The 22,456-nt window shown below is 37.2% G+C and overlaps 2 protein-coding genes across 3 annotated transcripts; both read left to right on the top strand.

The window, feature by feature from the left end:
* Positions 1-5,359: 5,359 nt before the first annotated feature.
* LOC131152252 (pentatricopeptide repeat-containing protein At4g14850) lies at positions 5,360-8,954 on the top strand. 2 transcript variants are annotated; one of them, XM_058104011.1, is made up of 2 exons: positions 5,360-7,188; positions 8,367-8,954. In XM_058104011.1, exons 1-2 carry the CDS (start codon positions 5,594-5,596, stop codon positions 8,830-8,832), a joined length of 2,061 nt encoding a protein of 686 aa, XP_057959994.1. In that variant the 5' UTR covers positions 5,360-5,593; the 3' UTR covers positions 8,833-8,954. The 2 variants fall into 2 exon arrangements, with proteins under 2 accessions (XP_057959994.1, XP_057959995.1); XM_058104012.1 differs by lacking the exon at positions 8,367-8,954 and adding an exon at positions 7,608-7,677 and having other exon boundaries at positions 5,416-7,188.
* Positions 8,955-10,410: 1,456 nt separating this feature from the next.
* Positions 10,411-18,670, top strand: LOC131150707 (lactoylglutathione lyase). The gene is made up of 4 exons (XM_058101595.1): positions 10,411-10,713; positions 10,843-11,073; positions 18,135-18,210; positions 18,375-18,670. Exons 1-4 carry the CDS (start codon positions 10,630-10,632, stop codon positions 18,410-18,412), a joined length of 429 nt encoding a protein of 142 aa, XP_057957578.1. The 5' UTR covers positions 10,411-10,629; the 3' UTR covers positions 18,413-18,670.
* The last annotated feature ends 3,786 nt before the right edge of the window (positions 18,671-22,456 follow it).

The following is a 22,456-nucleotide window of genomic DNA, read 5'->3' as shown; positions in this document are numbered from 1 at the left end:
GAAGGTCTGTAGGATTTCATTGACGAACACAGGGTTTCGTCGATGAGAAAATACCGAGAAACAGTTTGGGCTACTCTGAATTTCGTCGACAAATACAAGGTTTCGTCGACGAATTTACTGAAGGATTCGTCGACGAAGTGACATGTCTCGTCGACGAATCTGGCTCTATAAATAGTTAAAAACCGTATTTTTATCCATTTTTAATGCCGCTCTCTCTCTCTCTCTCTCTCTCTCTCTCTCTCTCTCCTTTCTCTCTGTACGTCCCTCTCTCACTTCTCTCTTAGATTTTGGTCCCTCCAGTCGCCTGATCGACGATCCGAAGCCACCACGACGCTCCTAGCGAAGTTCTCTACAAGTCTGTCGGAGCGGATCGTTGGGGAAACAAAGTTGGATTTCATCCCAAATTTAGGGTAATGCCTTTTAGCCTATTTTTGGCCTTATGATAGTTATAGGAAATGATGTAGGCGGAGAAATACTGATATTTTGTTATGGTAAATATTATTTTCAGGGTGTTTTGTATAGGAGGCCCTGCAGGTGTTAGGCCAATATACCATAGGGGCTTTCAAGTAGTCAGGTAAGAGAAATATGCTATGCTGGGTATTTTTAAAATATTATACAGTTTATTAAATGATGAAAATTATGTATTAAACTATCGTGTGACTTGTGAATATGAATATAGTACGAAAATATGTTTTACGATATTTCAGTATTTTGATTTTACAATATTGCAATAGCATGATTTTATATGAATTTCAGTACCATGATTATACGAATATCAGTATTATGATTATGCAGTTTCAGTGTTATGATTATACAGTTCTCAGTATTACGACGTATGAATTACAGTACAATTTATGCAGCATCATAGCTATTACGATTATTTCAGAATCATGGTAAATCAGATAGTTGTATATAGAAATACATTATATAGTAGCAGACCCTGTTGGACTATGCAGTTACAGAGCACAGTACCGTTGCTACAGATATTATGTTACATTATGAGTGCAACCACCTACTTAGATAATACGTGGTAGGTCGATTACCTAGGTCCTTGACGTGGTAGGCTTCCCATCAGATATGAGTTGAGGTGGGCAGATCGACCGAGGTAGTATAGTGATTTATTCCTAGTTGGCCAGCCAGGGTAAATCCCGCCTACGGGCCGCACAACCCTGTCATAAGGTGGTAAGTCATGACATACAGATATCCACAAGGAACATTTTTAGTTATTATTACGTATATATAGATTTGCAGAGACAGGGAACATACTTACTTATACTAGAAGTATTTTGTATAATAATCTCCAATACTGTCATGTTAAGCAATAGGGGCAGGGGTGGTGAATTTTATCACTTATACTTTATTTATATATTCAATTATACATGTTTATTTGAAAACAAATTTTCATTATATAGTAGCTCATTTGCCACACACTAGTAATAACATATTTCGTCTTACTGAGTGTTGGCTCATTCTAGTGTTGAATCATTTTCCAGGTGATTCAGGTAGGCGAGCAGATCAGGCTCGCAGGTAGAGGGGCTTCAGTGGTGCCCTATCAGAGAGTGAGTATGTTTTGGGAGTGTTTTTGTATATCCCAGCATGGTTGAGGGTATTTTGGGAAACAGTGATATGTGTATATTTTGGGAAACATGTAGTACTTTGGTATTTGTTTTGTATGGTATTGTAAATATTTACATATGGTTATGTTTACTTGATTTCTACTTCTTGCTCTTTAGGTTAATGTTGGGTTTACCCCTATCATGGTATCAGAGCATGTAGAATGTTATAGTAAAAAAGAAAAAAAAAACATGGAAATTAAGTAGGTCGTTACAATCCTAGTTCGAACTACCCCAATGTACATGGTTATGTTGAGTGGGCTTAAGTCACATGTCTCTCCAATGACATTGCTTCGCTTTTCTACCCAAGTGTAAGGGTTGAGGTACAATAGTTTAAATCAATCATCTCATAATGGTTTGATGTTGGGAGCTCAAACTCTTTTTGCTCCAATGTATATCTTCTTAGGTTGTTATAAAAGGATCTATGTAGCTAGACCCTTGCATCAAAACCTTCTTTCCCTTATCTTGGCAAGACTTGTGTTCTCATGCAGTTAGAGGCATCTTTTTACTTCTTTGATGAACTCAATGAACCAAAGAGCATATGATTGCCTTCTGTAACGACCTGCTCCTTTTTCACATATTTTTTTTTTATATATAAATAAATTATCATCACATCATACATCCCAGCTCAGCAGGTCACAATCCACCTGGGCCCGTGGGCACCAGGGATATAACAAAACATACAGCAGAAGCCTACGCAGCAGAAAGTATAAAATCATATACATCTCATCATAAAGTGCATAACACATACCAGAGTCACTACAATTACTATCTCACAGTATATACATCTCAAAAATGAAATCTAGGGACAATCCCCACAAAACCTAACTGTCCCTACCAAAAACTTACCCTTCCAAAGAGGGCAAACAACTGATCTAGATCAGCGGGGCTTTTCCCGCTCTCCTATCTGGGGCTCCTGAAAAATGTATAAGATTTAGGGGTGAGACACCTCTCAGTAAGGGAAATAAACTAATACCAGTGTGTGGCAACATGAGTATTATGTGTTCTACATATACCATACATAACATATTCAATACTGTTTATCAAATCTGGGAAAACATACATGTCTCATCTCATACACTAATAATAATATAAAACAATCCTGGTAGGTTAGCTGGCTGTTGTCATGTATTACTCCCACATAACTGGGTTGTGTGGCCCGAAGGCGGGACCTGACAATGGTTGGCCGACCACTGCCAAGTCAAACAGTAGTCTGTAGGTCCGATGGGTCTACCCAGACTGGTCCGTACACCAGGGGCGATAACAACACACTTCTTGAAAATAACCACATCGACCATCCAATCTCACACCACTCCGTACAGCGGCGTTAACACAGATATCATGATCACGAGGACCATAGACACATAGCAACGGTACCGTGCAAGTGCTAGCCTAGACCAAGCCAACCAGGTTCTGATATCATATACATATACTAAAACCGTGATACATAAATATCTCATATCATTTTTTTTCACATCAATTATATCATTTCACATATATACGTGTATCATGAAAATCATCGGCCCGTACGCCGGTATTACACATTTTAACATAGCACGGCCCGTACGCCGGTAAATCACATAGCACAGCCCGTACGCTGGCAAACCACATAACACGGCCCGTACGCCGGCAAATCACATATCACAGCCCGTACGCTGGCAAATCACATAGCACGACCCATACGCCGGCAAATCTCATCCACATAGCACGACCCATATGTCGGCAAATCACATATACATATAAAAATATCTCGGCCCGTACGCCGGTTTTTCATCATAGAAATCCATATCGTCCCTATTCCAAAAAAAAAAAACAGTATTTCACAACATTTTTATACTCATGCCACACTAAATAAATTTTTCTACGTATTCAACATATAATCATTTAAACAGTATTTTCCAAATATAAATCATATATATAAATATATTTATTTTTCCTGAAACCAGATGCTATATATATATACATACATTTTCTCAAAACAAAACTAGCTTAGTTTATCCCCTTACCTGATTCCTGAAAAGCCCCTAAGAAAATCTTTCCCGTACCCACAAGGTTCTCAACTCAATACCCTGAAAATGAAAACTCGCAAAATTAAAGTTTAGTATTTTCGTACGTACAATATTTTCTATAACTACCACTAAGTCAAATTCGACTTAAAAAATCTTACCTCAACTTAGGGATGATTCCCAACGTTCCCAATCAATACCCTGGAACTGAAAATTTTCAGTATTAAAGTTCAGTATTTTTACGCGTATATTACTTTCTTCAACTGTCAAAAATCCAAATATTGAATATAAAGCCTTACCTTGGATTTGGGATGAAATCCAACTTCGTTTTCCTGACGATTCGTTCCGGCAGACTTGTAGAGAACTTCGCCAGGAGCGTCGTGGTGGTTTCGGTTTGTCGATCCGGCGTAAAACTAGTTCGGAATCGAAGAGAGGGAGTCGTAGGAGAGAGAGAGAGAGAGGAAGAGAGAGAGGAGGGGGGAGAGGAGAGAGAGAGAGATAGAGCACTTCCACAAATATCCAATTTAGCTTCTTGAAGAAGCTTCCCACTTTATATATATATTATATATATATATATATACACCTTTAACCTTTATGTTAAATACATATCATAATAACTTACTTATATATATATATATATATATTTTCCTTATCATACTATTCATTTTACTATTTAATTTAATTAATTAATTTTATTTTATTATTTTATTATTATTATATATACATATATATATTTTTAAATTAAATTTTATTATTATTATTTTTTTCCGGATACTACACCTTCAATCTTTCAAATGAACACTTTCCATCATTGCTAATTGATCACTTCGAAATAGCTTATTCTTGTTTAATCTTGGCTGCTTAACTCTTTATTGTAATGACCAAAAAATTGTAACTAGTATTAATATTCATTTTTGAAGATTATTTATAAGTTAATGGTTTGAAAGCAAGCCTTTTTGTCCAAGACACCACCACCACCGCCACTAACAACAACAACAATAAAAAAAAAATAATCATGCCTTAAATCCTAGTTGGTGGTGTCTGGGTCGATTACATGAATCATTTTATACCATTGCAACAAGTAGTTTATTTTTGTTGATTTAAGATTTTTAGGTTGTTACATTTTTCCTTTTGTGTAGGCAATTTGGATTTTTTTTTTAAATTAATATTGGTGAACTTTTCTCTATCATTATTTTCTTCCATATTTTGATAGTTTGAAATGAAAAAAATTATTTGTGCAAAGTTTGCTCACAAGATTATATCATATATTAGTTCATGACAATATTTATTGAACTTCATCCACTATAAACTAAAACCGCACCTTCGGTACGTAAAAGTATAATGGGATTTATTGGACTCATTTTTCAAGTTTTAGAATACAATCATTGTTATTGAAAGTGATAAAAAAAATTAGGAGTTAAAATTAAAACTAATTAGTTTATATATTCCAAAGATTTTGATGTCTAATATAAAGAAAAACGTTAAAAATTGTTCAAATCTTCAAATAATCCCTAATACAAAAGAAATTTCAATTATTGAATGTTGCATGAGCCATGCAATAGCATTTTTTACATTACTCATGCTACCCCAAGTAGACGTTGGAGTATTTAGTGTATTTTGTTTAAAAAATACTGAACCATCTAACGTCTTTTTTTTTTTTTAAATAAGCTGGATGAGGAAATAAAATTCGTTTCGAACTTTTCTTAAATATATTTAAATAAATTAAAATTAAATACGGAAAAACCTCTTTCAAACCGTACCTAATATAAAAACGAAATGGTGGATGGGTTGGCTTCGCCGTCGACAACGGGGGATAAGCACGCATGGTTCTGCATTAACAGTAATCAAGATTCAAATATCCGGCATCTCGCGAGGCAGACACCGTTGCATTCTTCTTGCTTCCGCTAAATTCTCCTCTCCTCCTTCATGCATCAGTCACAACCCTATTAGGAATCATGTCCAGAGTCACTGGCAATGCCGTTCCTCACCCCCAACTCACTCGCCGTCCTGGTCGAAACCGCCGTTTCCGCTCATTCTTCTCTCTCCGGCCGAGCCGCCCACGCCTGCATCGTCAAGACCTTCCCCACTCCCTTCCCTTCCTTCCTCTCCAACCATCTCGTCAACATGTACTCCAAGCTGGGCCTCCTCGACTCGGCCTCGCTCGTCCTTTCCCTCACCCCCGCCTCGTCCCGCTCCGTCGTCACCTGGACTGCCCTCATCGCCGGTTCCGTCCAGAACGGTTATTTCGCTTCCGCCCTCCTCCAGTTCTCCGACATGTGCCGCGAGTCCATCCTCCCCAATGACTTTACATTCCCCTGTTTGTTCAAGGCGTGCGCGTCGCTCTTCCAGCCGGTGACCGGAAAACAGCTTCATGCGCTCGCAGTAAAGGCTGGTCAGATTGCCGATGTTTTTGTGGGGTGTGGCGCCTTCGACATGTACTGTAAAACGGGTCTCAGAGAAGACGCTTGTAAGCTGTTTGATGAAATGCCTGAACGGAACATTGTAACATGGAATGCTTTTATTACTAACTCGGTCCTGGATGGCCGACCCCAAAAGGCAATCGCTGCATTTATTGAGTTTCGGAATGTGGACGGGGAACCCAATTCAATAACGCTGTGTGCATTTCTCAATGCGTGTTCTGATGCTTCATATCTCCAGCTTGGGCGACAGCTGCATGGGTTTGTAATTCGATGTGGGTTTGAGGCGGATGTTTCAATTACAAATGGGCTCATTGATTTTTACGGAAAGTGTCAGCAGGTTGAATCTTCCGAAATGATTTTTGTTGACATCTTTAAGCCTAATGATGTTTCTTGGTGCTCAATGGTGGCTGCGTATGTTCAAAATGACGAGGAAGAGAAGGCTTGCATGATCTTCCTGCGCTCTAGGAAAGAAGGCATTAAGCCTGCTGATTTCATGATTTCAAGTGTTCTTAGTGCTTGTGCGGGGCTTGCTGGACTTGAATTGGGCAGGTCAGTTCATGCCCTGGCTGTGAAGGCGTGCGTAGAGTGGAATATATTTGTGGGAAGTGCACTTGTTGACATGTATGGAAAATGTGGAAGCATAAAGGATTCAGAGAGGGCCTTTGATGAGATGCCAGAGAGGAATTTAATTACTTGGAATGCAATGATATGTGGGTATGCACATCAAGGGCATGCAGACATGGCTGTGGTCTTGTTTGAGGAAATGACATCTGGCATTTGCGAGGTAGTACCGAATTATGTCACACTGGTCTGCATATTATCGGCATGCAGTAGGGCTGGGTCAGTCAAGGTGGGTATGGAGATTTTTGAGTCAATGAGAGAAAGGTATGGGGTTGAACCTGGTGCAGAGCATTATGCGTGTGTTGTGGACCTGCTGGGGCGAGCTGGGAGGGTAGAGGATGCTTATGAGTTCATAAAGAAAATGCCAATTCGCCCAACAATTTCAGTTTGGGGAGCTCTTTTAGGAGCTTGTAGAGTTTATGGAAAGCCAGAGCTGGGAAAGGTAGCCGCTGATAGTCTATTTGAACTAGATCCACATGACCCTGGCAATCATGTGCTGCTTTCAAATATGTTTGCAGCTGCTGGCAGGTAATCCCGTTATTAAAAACTCTGATTTCTTTTCAAACAGAACTTTATTGAAGTTTCAAAAATTAATTCAATTTTTTAAGTTCGTTTAAAAAAAAAAAATCCCACTTCCTTCATATTCCAAAAATATGTTTTTTTCTTTTTTTTCTTTCAATCACTAATGCTTCCGGAGACTGGTAGTGGTGTAATTTTGGGTGTCTTGGTATTTTAAACCTCGCTGGTACAAGTGGCATCCGCACATGATACATAATTGATGATGTGGGCTGGGAACTGATAAGACATCTAAAGCAATTTCATTAAAAGGGCAAGCCTTGACCACACACTATGGGCGTTGCAACCAAATTTAAAGGTTATGGGTTCAAGGGGCATTGATCCCACCTAATGGAATTTAAGTTTCGTTTTATTGTTGTTGTTGTTGTTAGGTTTAAGTGATAGAAACAAGCTCTCCAAGTAATGCTGTCTACATGGAGTCCTCTTCTGATCCCGCCTGGTGTGAGAGTCTCGTACACTGGGCATCGTTTGTTTAGTCTTTGTAAATCTATAAAACAAGTCTCCCAGCTTGATCTGTTCAGCAGTATTCTAGATATCTGTGTCCATTGTTTTGTGCATGATAAAACAGGAACATCGTTACTCTGGAGCTTGAAAAATCAGAACTCTTACAATTTAAATGTCATTCAAACTGCGTCAACACACATAGCCCAATTATCACTGAACTATCGGTGCAGTTTGGTTATTTCTCTTGATGCACACATCTTATAGGATTTTCAGTGGCCACAATGTCATGCTCTATATGACCAGTGAGATTCCTTGAATCCCTGGAGAGTAAAGTCCCATTAAAGGGCGACAAGGCTGTCCACTTTGTGAGTACAAGGGTAGGATGATCAGTGTACGCAACCTTATCCCTACTTTTACACACACAGGCTGTTTCCTTGATCATGAAGGAGCAACCTTATCATTGATACAAGGCTCATCTCAGAGTAAATCCCAATTATAAATTAGACATTGTAAAAATTTCAGTCTTGGCCACGCCCCTTGTGATATGTGAAGACCAATATCAACCTCCCAAGTGATGGGGATTTTCTTGTTCTCATGTTACTATTGTTGTCTACATTTTAGTGGCCGGGTCAGTAAAATTTCAGGTATATTTAGTGTTTCTAATTACCTTTAGATGATCAATGCAGATGGGAGGAAGCTAACCTTGTGAGGAAGGATATGAAAGATGTGGGAATTAAAAAGGGAGCAGGATGCAGTTGGATCACCGTAAAAAATGCAGTTCATGTCTTCCAAGCGAAGGATGCCTCCCATGAGAAGAATGCTGAGATTCAGGCAATGCTTGCGAAGCTGAGGAGGGAGATGACGGCAGCTGGCTACATACCTAACACCAATTTCGCTCTCTATGATTTGGAAGATGAAGAGAAAGAAGCAGAAGTTTGGTACCACAGTGAGAAAATTGCCCTTGCCTTTGGCCTTATATCAATTCCCCCTGGAGTCCCTATTAGGATCACGAAAAATCTAAGGATCTGTGTAGATTGCCATAGTGCCATTAGGTTCATCTCAGGCATTGCTGCCAGAGAAATTATTGTAAGAGACAATAATCGGTTTCATCACTTCAGGGATAATCTGTGCTCTTGTGGAGATTATTGGTGATCATTTAAATTTTTTAACATTTTTTTTTTCATGATTTAGAATCCCAAAAACACTTGTCCTATAATTGAAATTGTAGCTACAGAATTTTAGTGGAAAAAAAGAGAGAGATACAATTCCTAGTTTCTTGGCACCCTTTTATTATTATTATTATTATTAAGAGAAGGATGCTCTTCAAATGGTTGAGTTATTATGTTTGTGGGTTTCTACTCATTTTTTAGGCTGTGTTTGGGTTACCTTTGATTAAGGATTTTGTTTGGGGAGAAAGAAGAGAAAAAAAGAAAGAAAAAGATAGTAGGGAAGTCCCGTTATATATATTAATCAGATATGATTAAAACTTAAGAAACAATAAAGTTTCGTGTTGTGTATCTATGTGTTGTTTTGCTAGATTTTTGGGCTCTTTTTGGATCCAGATTTTAATTTGAGGAGAAATGAAAAGGAAAATAATTAGGAAATTTACTTTCATTGTATTTTTTTCTATATAAAATATTATTAAAAATAAAAATATATTGTAATATTTTTTATAAATTAAATATTGAAATGTTAATAACTTGTAAAATTAGAATTTTGGTCATGCATTTGCTCATATTTTACTTTCTTTTTTTGTTTTTCATTTTTTTGTGTTTTTCTTTTCTTTCTTTAATGCTTTTTAACTTAAACTAGACTGTAAATTTTTTTAAAATTTTCTTTGATAATCAAATATAAAATAAAATTCTTCATATTTTCTTTTCTTTTTTTTCTAATACTTTTTGTTATTCTTTATAAAATAATAAAAAAGTTTTCTTTTATTAGATAAAATGCCCCCTTTTCTACCTTCCGTTCCTCGTTTATTTATTTAAAAATTCATAAATTAATTTTTAAAATTTCAATAACTAACAAAGACATAAGAATAAAATTGGAAAAATCTCTACCACCTAAAATTCCTTTTTATTTATTTGTTCCATGAATAAGTAAATAACGAAATTTTTTCTACATAAAACATTCATCTATTATTAATACTCTTATTTAAACGTTGTTTTGAATGAATTCATTCCCAATTGAAGAATTTTCACCCCTAAATTTATATAAGCTTGAATAAAATATAATATAAGATTGCATTAATTTTTTTCAAACTCCTAAAAATTCAATTTCAATCTCCAAAATCTATTCTCCCATACACCATTATCCATTAATTTTCTTATTAATAAAAATAATATCTCTACTTTTAGAAAGGAGGTTCTCCTTTCTTTGTCTAATTTTTAACTATAATTATATAAAATATTCTTATAACTATTCATAAATATTTAAAAAAGATTATATATAATTTTTAAAAAATAATATTTATAATATTAGAAAGATGATTCTCTCTTCTTGGTTTTTAATATCCCTAAATATCCTTATAATTATTAATAAAATTTGTAAAAAAAGTCTCATAATTCATGTATATTCCAAAAAATTCTCTAATCACACATAACTTTATTAAACTAATATATTACTGATAATTTATTTATTATTTTTTAAAAAATTATTTTATTATAATTATCACTCAAAAACTGCAGCAAATATTAAAACTAATAATAACATAGTGATTTTTATTTTTTTATTTTTTTATGGGCATGGCGAATAAAATGTACTGCTCCTCGCCATTATCAAAGATGAAGCCACCGAGGTGAGTGTAGTTTTCCCGTTTGTCGGTTTGATAGATTGCAGACTTACAATCTGCTTCCCATATCATCTTCCGAGTTCCAAAGCCACCGCCCAAATACAAGATTTCTCCAGACCCGATAGAGAGAAGAAAACAGCTCACCAGCTCCACCGAAAATGGCCGCAGCCAAGGACGTTTGCATCAACCACATTGCCAGAGAATCCGCAGACGTGAAGTGCCTCGCCAAGTTCTACCAAGAGGTCCTCTAATTTTTGCCCTAAAAAAAATTTATCCCATTTCCTTCCTTCCTTCCTCTTCCACTTTCATTCACTTACCGGTTTTGGGTTTAATAATTATTTTGTTGAGATGGAAGTGGCGGTGTGCTGCAGATCTTTGGGTTTGAGCAGATTGAGAATCCAGACTTTGGGAAATTGGAGGTCATATGGCTGAGGTTGCCCCCTGCTTTCGCCCTCCATCTCATCCAGAGGGACCCAGAATCCAGGTTGCCGGAGGGCCCCTGGAGCTCCACCTCCGCTGTCGCCGACCCCAAGCACCTCCCCAGAGGACACCACATTTGCTTCTCTGTCTCCAATTTTGATTCAGTTGTTCAAACCCTCAAGGTACGTATCCCCCACCCTCTACCTTATCGTTTTTCTATTAAATTTGAGGCATGCAGCTTCTTCTTCTTCTTCCTTAATTTTGTATTTCTTCTGTTATCTTAATTTGATATATGTGGTTTTTTTTTTTTCCTTCTTTTTTCATTTTCTTAATCGTTAGTCGATGATATACAGATGTAACAAAAGAATTATCTGTGGTGTATGGTGTTGCTTTTTGGGTGTCAATGGTTTGTCTTTTGCATTTGCCTTTTGTGACTGTATATGTGAAGGAAGTTTGGTTCAATCATCATTTTTGTGTGACATTTCAGTTTTTAGTGAAGATAATAACTGAAATTTGTAATAATGAAGCTATAATTTGGTATTGCTTTGGTACCATAATTTGCTATTTCCTTCATGAGACACTGTATTTTTATGAAAAATACGCATATATGCAGTTTTGTTAAAATCTCAGACCCAGCTCTTAGGATCTTTCAATTCTATGGTCCAAATATCAGAAAAGGATACGATTCCTACAATCTTTCAGAAGCAGGATTCCTATGGGATTGTGGTTTACCTACTAGGATTGTGGGAACTTTTGAATCCTAGGGTCTCTCAGTCTTATTTTATACCTACTAGGATTGTGGGAACTTTTGAATCCTAGGGTCTCTCAGTCTTATTTTATAGCTTTTGTTTTTCCAAGCTTCATATGATCCAATAAAAGAGATAAGCCCAAGTCTGCCACAAAATTTTTTAAAAAGGTCCATTTTCTGATTGAAGCACAAGCTTCAATAGTGTGATAGAGAGAAACATTTTTTTCATTGGTAAATGATAGAAACCGTTGCAGCCTTTGATCACAAGTTGCTTTGTTAGTTCTGAATTTCCTCTATTTTACAGAGTTGTGTTGCTAGTCCTCCTTGATTACATTCCTCCCCCCTCCCCCCCCCCCTGCAGTAGCAAAAGCATATAATGTATTTCTTTGCCATTTTCCTCCCAAAATTTCTTTTACGCTCCATTTGGATCAAGACTTTGTTTGAGAAAACAAAGGAAAAGAAAAATGAAGGAGATCAATTTTCCATTGTATTTTATCTCTATATCAAATATTATTAAGAATGGAAATTTGATTCAATATAGCTCTACAATTACAATGGCCTTAAATTCTGCTGTGTGTAGTTTGGCATATGAATCATCTTCTGCCATTTAATTTTTCCTTGAGTCCATTAAATTTAGATGTTAAATTAAATAACATAAATTAAGAATATTTTAATTATCCTAACTATTGTAATATGTGGCTTGTATATTTTAAGTGGAACGCATGTACAAAGCAGGCATGGTGAAGAAAAACAGAGAAACTCACTTGCAAAAGAAAACGTGGACGGTTTTGCAGGGTAACATTGATGGTTTGGTCTCGGTAATAAACCGTTGACGTTTTGTCTGAAACCGTCGATGGTTTCAGCCTCAGTAAGAAATCGTCGACGGTTTTGCTCGGCGCTGTTTTTAAATTTTGCATTGGGAAGTTGAATAGGTTGGGGTTTCAGAGGAAATACCTCCGGGGGGTTGATACATGAGTATTTAGGGAACTTTCTAACAGAGTTCTAAGTACTCTGTATATAAGGGTGCAATAGCCCTGATTTTGAAGATAGTGAAAATTGCAACTGTTTGCTCCCGTGGATGTAGGCATTGTCGAACTTAATCCTTTGTCATTATTTTATTGTCTTTCTTATAATCTGTGTGATTGGTTTTTATGTATTGTTCATTGTTGGTTGCTGCATTGATCCGAATGGTTTGTTTGTTTCCGTTGCACATTAATTTGCACAACAAATTAGTATTAGAGCAATTGGTTACAATGATTGGGATTTTTTCTACAATGTTGATATTGTCAAGTTCGACAGATTGAGAAATTTTGGACTATGGAAGAGGAGGGTTAAAGATATGTTAGTACAACAGGATATGGTGAAGGCATTGTACGGAAGGCAACTGAAAGACATGGACGAAACAAGTTAGAAGGAATTGGAAGTGAAGGTTGTGGCGACTATTAGACTTTGTCTGGCCGATTACGTGATTTATCACGTCATAGATGAGGAATCGTCGGCCGCAGTTTGACGGAAACTGGAAAGTCGGTATACGTCCAAGTTGTTGACGAACAAGTTGTATCTTAAGCAGAAATTGTATTGACTTAAGATGACAGAGGGTTCAAATTTGAACCAACACATCAACATATTCAATAAAATCATCATTAATTTGATGCGGGTTGATGTGAAGTTCGAGGAAGAAGACAAGGTGTTGATGCTACTGAATTCTCTATCTGCGTCTAATATGTATGAAAATTTGGATACAACTCTGACGTGGGGAAAAAAACCCTGAATTTGGAGGAGATCACAAGCGCTCTGTTAGGTTTTCATCAAAGGAAGAAAGCCAACGAAGAGATTTCACAAGGTGAAAGGCTTGTGATGAAGGGTAACCAGGAACGTGGGAGAAGCAAGTTTCGGAGCAGACTAAGTAGCTAGAAATATCGGTCTCAGTCCAGGAAGAAGAAGGACATGCGGTGTTTTAAGTGCGGGAAAAATGGGCACATAAAACCAGATTGTCCAGAGAGGAAGAAGGGGAATGGAGAAAATCAATGGGGTTCATCAAAATCTTTGATTGTAGTGGAAGGAGACTCAGAGAGCGGTGATGGTGATATGCTTTCAATTTCTTTGGGTTTAGATCGTCTCACAGATTCTTTGATCCTGGATTTGTCGTGTTCTTATCACATGACACCAAATAAAAATTGGTTCAGCACCTACAGGTCAATAAATTCTGTTCTATTGGTAAATGGTGTTTCATGCAAAATTGTTGGAATAGGGAATATCATAATTAAAATGTTTGATGGTGTTGTGAGAACATTATGTGATGTTAGACATATACCGGATCTACGGAAGAATTTGATTTCATTGGACACTTTAGATTGTAATGGGTTTAGTTACATGTCTGAAAGTGGGGTGATGAAGGTGTGTAAAGGTGTCTTAACGGTGATGAAGGGATAGAAATTAGCAGAAAATATCTATGCACAACTGGGTATCACAGTTGTAGGTGAAGCTACAGCTGTAGAGGTTGAGTCAGATAATATTGTCTTGTGGCATGTGCGGTTAGAGCAAATGGGTATGCGTGGAATGATGAAGCTTCATAAGAGAAATCTTTTGAAGGGTGTCAAAACATGCAGAATGAGTTTCTGTAGGTATTGTGTTCTTGGGAAACGAAGTAGGGCGCAGTTCAAGATAGCCACACACAGGACGGAAGGAATTCTTGACTATATTCATTCAGATGTTTGGGGGCCAATAAGGGTAGCATCACAGGTTGGACATTTGTACTTCGTGAGTTTTATCGATGATTACTCACGAAAGGTTTGGGTGCACTTTATGCGGCACAAGTCAAAGATGTTTGCCAAGTTCAAATTGTGGAAAGCTGAGGTGAAAAGACCGGGAGGAAGATTAAATGCCTCAGGTCAGACAATGGAACCGAGTACGCTGATTCGAGGTTCATGGGGTTGTGTGAGCAACATGATATAAGGAGACATTTCACAATACGTAAGACACCACAACAGAATGGTGTGGTGGAAAGGATGAATCGAACTATAGTTGAAAGAGTTCGGTGTCTCAGGTTGAATGCAGGGCTTGCAAAGAACTTCTGGGCAGAGACAGTAAATATGGCGTGCTTCTTGATTAACAGATCAACAAAGGCATCACTAGATGGGAAAGTTACAGAGGAGATGTGGACAGACAGCGTGGTAGACTACTCTGGTTTGAGAGCGTTTGGATGTCTAGCCTATGTGCATGTTTCTAGTGAGGAGAGATCGAAGTTTGATGCAAAGTCTAGATGATGTATCTTTCTGGAGTATTAGAATGGTGGGTTCAAGCTTAGGGATCCGAAGACAAATAAGATGGTGATCAGTAAAGATGTGGTTTTTGATGAGAAAGTCATGATGTAGCGTACTCACGAAGAAGAAGAAGAGAAACAGGTGCCATAAAATTGCAGCAACAATGAACATGTGGTGCAGGTGGAGTTTGAGACTCAGGACAGAGATGACAATGTTCAGAATGTAGGAAATTCTAACTCGGGAGACCAGTAGCATCACAGTATAGCTATACACAGACCCATACACATTATCAGGTCACCGCCCAGGTATGAATTTGATGATCTGGTGTCTTATGCACTTATTAATAGTAGCAAGAATCCTACTACTTTTCAAGAGGCGGTGCATAGTGAAAAGAAAAGTAGATGGATGGGTGTTATGGTGGAGGAGATGGAGTCTCTGCATAAGAATCAAACGTGAGAATTGGTGGAGCTTCTAGAAGGGAAGAGAGCAATAAGATGAAAATGAGTGATTTTTTTGTTGCTTTATGTATATGACATGTTGATTGTTGCGAAAAGTATGACTGAGGTTAATCGGTTGAAAACTCTGTTGAGCAAAAGTATGACATGAAGGATTTGGGTGCAACCAAGAAGATTCTTGGGATGGAGATTCGCAGGGACAGAGCTATAGGGAGATTGTGGTTATCTTAGGGTAGCTATGTTGAGGTGTTGGAGAGGTTTAGCATGTATAATGCGAAACCGGTGAGTACACCGTTGCCGAATCATTTTAAATTGTCTATCGTCTAGTGCCCAAAGATGGATGATGATGTTCGTGACATGTCAAAGGTTCTATATGCCAGTGCAATTGGGCGTTTGATGTATGTTATGGTTTGTACAAGGCCAGATTTGGCACAAACTGTCAACGTGGTGAACAAATTTTTTTCAAATCCGGGTCGGCAACATTGAGATGCAGTCATGTGGATTTTCAGATACTTTAGGGGTACTACAGACTATGGCATCATGTTTGGCAAGTAACAGAAGTGATCCTTCAGTTGTGGGATGTGGATGCAGATTATGTAAGGGACTTGGATGACAGGAGGTCTACAATAGGGTATGTGTTCACCCTTGTGGGATGATTTGCTGGAGGTCCATGGTACAGTCTCTAGTTGCACTATTTACAACTGAGATAGAGTATATGACAGTGGCCGAAGTTGCCAAGGAAGCATTATGGTTTACAAGATTGGTCAAGGAGCTGGGTATTCAGTAAGGTGGAGTTCAGCTGCGTTGTGATAGTCAGAGTGCCATTTATTTGGTGAAGAACCAGGTGTATCATGCGAGGACTAAGCACATAGATGTGAGGTTTCACAGGATCCGAGAATTGGTTTCTTATGGTGAACTCTTGCTTGAGAAGGTTAACACTTTGAGAATGCAATAAACATGTTGACAAAGTCTATTTCCACGGATAAGTTCAAGCATTGCTTGAACTTGATCAACGTCTCCAGATGCTAGACGGGAGGCGTTCCAGCATATTGTCCCAGGTGGAGCTGCTGGTTATGTTTTTGGTTTTCTCCTAATGGTGTATATTCACCAAGGTGAAAATTGTTGTAATATGTGACTCATATATTTTGAGTGGAACACATGTATAAAGAAAGCATGGTGAAGAAAAACCGAGAAGCTGGTTTGCAGAAGAAACCGTCGACAATTTTGCAAGGTTATATTGACGGTTTGGTCTTGGTAATAAACCGTTGACGGTTTCATGTTTTGTCTAAAACCATCAATGGTTTCAGTCTTAGTAAGAAATCGTTGATGGTTTGTCTGAAACCATCGACAGTTTTGCTCAGTGTTGTTTTTGAATTTGGAATTGGGAAGTTGAATAGGTTGGGGTTTCGGAGGGAATACCTCCGGGGGTTGATATAGGAGTATTTAGGGAACTTTCTAACTACTCTGTATGTAAGGGTTAGCACATTTACAATGCGGTAACCCTGATTTTGAAGATAGTGAAAATTACAGCCGTTTGCTCCCGTAGACATAGGCATTGCCAAACCACTTTAATCCTTTGTGTCATTGTTTTATTGTCTTTCTTATAATCTGTGTGATTGGTTTTTTCGTATTGTTCATTGTTGGTTGCTGCATTAATCCGAACGGTTTGTTTGTTTCCGCTGCGCATTAATTTGCACAACACTAACCTATCCTATTCTAGATTTCGGCACGTGTTTCAAATCATTTAATGCTAAATTGACTGTCCCCAATCCTTTCTAGATTTCAATGTATTTTTTTTTCCTCTGGTTGGAGGATTTTATCTTATGATCATATGATCCTGGTCCAGTCCCATAAACGTCCCATAGAGTGCAGGCAGGATCCCAACTTCAACTGCATTGCATTAATACTTTCCAATGGATATACATCCAATGGATATACATCTTTTGTTAATGGTAATTTTTATTTTTGGTGCAGTGAGCAATAGAGACTAGCTGTTGGTTGGTGAAGAATTTTCTTTTTGGCAGGTCACACACTATTCATCCATAATGTTTTTAGAGTTCGGTTCTTTTCCATCTTCTCGCATTTTATCTGGGATCCTGAGGCATTACTAATAAAAAGAATAGCAAATTCAGCTTACTCCTTATTACTTATGGCTAGAAGTATTAAAGAAAAAAGGACCATGGACAGAACACAATAAATCATGATCCTTGCAGAAATAAGAGACAAACACCAGTGTAATATTAGATGCTACTATAGAAAGATTGTTGCATTCCAAATATGATGTCTCCTGTATCCTCATCTGTTAGAATGAAAACAAAACATTTGAAGCTGTCTTCACATTCTACTTTCTAATGAAACAATTACCTTATTTGTACCATATTCCAGTTGTGTACTCATTTTGGGTACCGTAACAGTCTCTGAGCCATGATTGAAGAATCTTTGTGTAGTTGCGTGCCATTACTAGGTTAATTCATGCCTGGTTTAAGTTCCATTTTATATACTATATAGGTCAGCATTTCTGGAGAGTACTGTTTTGAAGTCAAAATTTAAATTTGCATCTATTTCTTTGTTGGCCTAAAACAAGTTTATTGAATTTGACTTCTTTGTCATCACTGGTTAAGTCAAGAGGTAGGTAAAAAATTGACTGCAAATATATGCACACTGCTTGCAACTGTTACTGAAGATTTTCATTTTCAATTCTTCCAAGATCCAACCCAGTTTGGATACACTATTGTTTGCTTTTATTACAGTAGCTAATTCGAATGCGGCTAATACAGGAAAAGGGCATTGAGACTTTTGAGAAAACCCTTCCTGATGGGAAAACCAAGCAAATTTTCTTCTTCGATCCTGACGGTATGCTCCTTTCATGGCATTACTTGCAAGAAATTTTCTAGTTGAAAGATGAATGAATATATGACTGGCTTTTTGATTGTAAGTTTCTTTAATCTAGGGTGCTAATGTTGTATCTATGGCCTTTGAGTGAGTATTTGATGAATCTTTGTCGTATTGCATTGCAGGCAATGGGTTGGAGATTGTGAGCCGAGAGTCTGCATGAAACGAGATATTGAGGGCTGTTCAACTTCTAGCATTGTAAATATATAATGGCCTGCATGAAACTAGATATCGAGGGCTGTTCAACTTCTAGCATTGTAAATAAATAATGGAGGGCACGTAAACGCCAAGGGATGCCTACTGGGGGATGAAAATGCCTTTGGTGTAATTAGAGAGCTGTAGTGTTTGTTTGCTGCTGTATGAGCTTTTGCACTTTCTTCCTCTACTTTGAGTTCTATAAATGTCAAGTTCTCCAGTTAAATGGTGCTGTTGTTGCCATTCTTTGGTTTTCTCCTCAAAATAACCCAACAAGTCACAAGTGGCAATTTCCTTAGGTGAGAAAAATTGATGATACAAAACTTGTTACATTAAGCATTTTCCTTACCATTATTCACACTAAAAAATTGTATGCTGTAAGCAGGAAATTTTTTTTTGATGGCCCTGTTGTATTGCGAGGCGGGACGACGGGATGGATAGTGGCTGGCTCTCTCTCTATTGAAACTCCTTTGGGACTATTATCATCACTCTCGATCGTTTGGGCTTGACAGTTCATCGCGCGGTAATTCTATTGGAATGAATGATAATAGTAAACTAAGTCTCTAAGAAAACATTACAGTTGGTTAGAATTTAGAATTTATCTGTATTATATATTCCAATTTATAGTATGAGAAGGTATTTAACATGAAAAATAAATTATTCTCGGGCCAATAAATAACATTAATTTTTTTGTTTGAAGTGAAATTATTGTCAAATTGCATCCTATGGTTATGCCCACGCAAATAGCAAATATGAAATAAAGAAAATTAAAAGGAATTTATATGACTTTACAGTACGCCTATATCTATGGAGTTTTTGAGCAAAGAGTTTGAACCATTGATCACCTAAGATTATGTGTGCACGTAGGCAACAAATACGAAAATTAAAGAAAATAAAAAAGGAGAAGAATACAAATTTATGTGATTTGATAATGTATCTACATCCACGGAGTTCTTGTGCAATTTTCATTATCAAATGAAAAACTATTTTAGGGTTTCAACCCTCGGTTACCATGTGTATATATAGTCCTATGTGAAAATCTTAAAATATTTTCATTTGATATACAGTTAGATTACACTTTGACTTAAAACATACTATATTGTACCGCAAGGGCACCCCTCCCCTCCTCTGGCACCCCCCAGCGCACTTCCACTTAACTAGTTTAAACAAAAAAGAATGTCTTGTGCATAAAGGCCCCTGAGCCGTCCAATTTGTAACAACCTTCAAGTGTATTATACCCTTTGAATATGAGCCACAACTCAAAAATCAAAGCGCTCTAATGTTCCTTGCCTAGATTTGCCATAAACTTACTAACCATATTAGCTGCATATGTAAGATCTGGACGAGTACAAACCATGGATCAAGCAACCTACTGCATTGGCATATTACCCCTTGACATCTCTTCCGCATTCTCCTCTAATTATGGACATTATGTTGAAGATAGCTTGAAATTATTTGCCAATGGGGTAGACACTGGTTTAGCATTGCTCATGCTAATCTCTCCAACATCTTCTTTATATAATCATTTTGAAAGACTCAAAGCTTACGATCTTTCCTATCTCTCTGTATTTCTATCATAAGGATCTTATGTGTAGCACCAAGATCATTCATCTCAACTTCCTTACTTAATAAGGACATTAAACCATTGACATGATAAATATTCTTTGCAACAATCAACATATCATCAACATATAATAGTAGAAATAAATGAACCATTAGATATATTTCTAAATTAAACACAACAATCACACTCACAATGGGTATATTCGAAACTCATCATGTATGAATCAAAGTGCTTGTACCACTGTCTTGGTGATTGCTTCAGACCATATAATGATTTCATCAATCTACAAACATAATTCTCCTTCCTAGGTTCTATAAAACCTTTAAGATATTCCATATAAACTTGCTATTCTCAATCACCATGAAGAAATGTTGTTTTAACATCCAACTACTTTAACTCCAAATCAAACTGAGCTCTCCTGCCTAGGTTCTATAGAACCTTTCAGATATTCCCTATAAATTTGCTATTCTAGATCACCATGAAGAAATGTTGTTTTAACATCTAACTACTTTAACTCCAAATCAAACCGAGATACCATGGCCAATAAAACTTAAATGGAGGTGTATTAGATAACAAGAGAAAATACCTAATCATAGTCTACCTGTAGTAATCCGAACCAAGAAAATAAAGGAATAAATAAAAGAAAAGAGAAAGGAAAAGGAAAAAGAGGAAAAAGGGTTTGACCAGGACCAAACCGTCGACAGTTTCGTGAGGATCAGAAAAACCGTTGATGGTTTTTCATGCAAGCGAACTACCGAAAGCTGTTTAAGGGCCAAATCATCGATGGTTTTGTCAAGCCAAGAAAAACCATCGATGGTTTTCGTGCAGGCCTGTTTACTTAAGGGTTAAGTTATGTTTTAGTTCTTCATAACTCTCATATCCTCTCTCTCTCTCTCTCTCTCTAACCTAGGGTTTTGGAAGGCTCTCTCTCTCTCTCTCTCTCTCTCTCCTAAGCCTTCCAGATCATCTTCGAGTGCTCTTCGGTCTTCTCTCCCTTCTTCTGACACGTAGGCCGACGATATTCGGCAGGTTCGAGCGATTATGATTTCGTGGTTTTGAAGGTTTTAGGCTTTTTCTTTAGGAATAAGTAAGGGGATTATATTATGTCAGTTATTTTTGAAATATGGACCGATTAAATTGCGAATTTATGTTATAGAAACGGTATATATGATTTTTTGAACTAATCGGGTATATGAAAATGGTTGTTTTGACTTTTATACATTTTTGGGGAAAATTAATGTGAATGGTTTGAATATTTCTTATTTTCAATAAAATATGTAGTTTGAGTTAAATAAAACCATGGAGATGCTTATACCCCTATTTTCAGCAACTTGCATATTTCCCAGTCAGTTTATTTTATTTATGGTTTATGAGATAAAAATTATGTGGCATGAGAACAGTTTTTAAATGACATATATGAACAGAATGTTTTAACTGATATTACACAGTATGATGAGCCGAGATGTGACGTGACGACTATAAGCCGAGATTTGATATGACAACTAGATGCCATGATTTGATATGCTGATTTTATATCGAGACAGAAAATGAAAGAATTATGAACAACTTATGTTTTGTACAGTGTTATGAAAAATGAATTATGATTTTAGTATTATTATGTAAATTGCCATATATGATTTTAGAACCTTGTGGATATGAGATGTTGTATTATGAGCACAGTACCGTAGCTAGATTTGGGAGGTGGTGCAATCACACAGGGATGGAAGTGTGATACGAGATTGTTGATTGGAGACCTTGGTACAGTACTACCTCGAGGCCGTTCCGGGGACCCTATACGAAGCAGTTTCGGGTGACCCTTCTCAATGCAATTCTGGGTTAAGGGTAGACACAATCGTACTTACAACCTTTTCTGACTCAGTTATGGTCGGCCGGCCATATGCTGAGTCCAACCTTCGGGCCGCACAACCCGTCATGGGGGGAAGCATATCGTATAAGTATGTGAAAGCATGACGACGCTATTTTAGCAGTCCAGGTTGTATCTTTTATGCATATATGGACAAATTTACTATTTATGGGCTATATTGAGTCGACAATACATTATTCAGAACTTATGTATTTTCAGTATTACAGATTAATACAGTTTAAATGTCATTTCATATACAGTTAAATAATGGAAGTTTTATATTCACATCGGAACTCATGCTAGCCACACTGATAATAATATAATTCGCCTTACTAAGAGGTGTTTTACCCCAATATACAAATCATTTTTCAGGACCATCTCGAGATCGAGCTTAGCAAGCTCTCGGGCGGGGTGATACCTAGATTCGGTTTGTGAGTGTCTGTAAGAACTCTAATGCATTTAATTTATGTTTGAAGTCCCTGGATATGTAATATGGTCATATGAACTGAATTAGTTTTCTTTCTTTTGGTTGGGATGTAATATGGATATTGGAAGACTTCTATGTATGTTAGCAATTTAGAACT

This window comes from Malania oleifera, chromosome 3, assembly GCF_029873635.1.
Source record: "Malania oleifera isolate guangnan ecotype guangnan chromosome 3, ASM2987363v1, whole genome shotgun sequence".
In the NCBI taxonomy this organism is placed as follows: Eukaryota; Viridiplantae; Streptophyta; class Magnoliopsida; order Santalales; family Ximeniaceae; genus Malania; species Malania oleifera.
This window is presented reverse-complemented; position numbering and strand designations above follow the sequence as displayed.

Bases quoted from the DNA above. Each gene is read 5' to 3' on its own strand.
- LOC131152252 (XM_058104011.1), top strand. From the start codon at position 5,594: ATGCCGTTCCTCACCCCCAACTCACTCGCCGTCCTGGTCGAAACCGCC. The intron at 7,189-8,366 runs GTAATCCCGTTA...TGATCAATGCAG, and splicing joins ATGTTTGCAGCTGCTGGCAG to ATGGGAGGAAGCTAACCTTG.
- LOC131150707 (XM_058101595.1), top strand. From the start codon at position 10,630: ATGGCCGCAGCCAAGGACGTTTGCATCAACCACATTGCCAGAGAATCC. The intron at 10,714-10,842 runs GTCCTCTAATTT...GGTGTGCTGCAG, and splicing joins TCGCCAAGTTCTACCAAGAG to ATCTTTGGGTTTGAGCAGAT. The intron at 11,074-18,134 runs GTACGTATCCCC...CGGCTAATACAG, and splicing joins CAGTTGTTCAAACCCTCAAG to GAAAAGGGCATTGAGACTTT.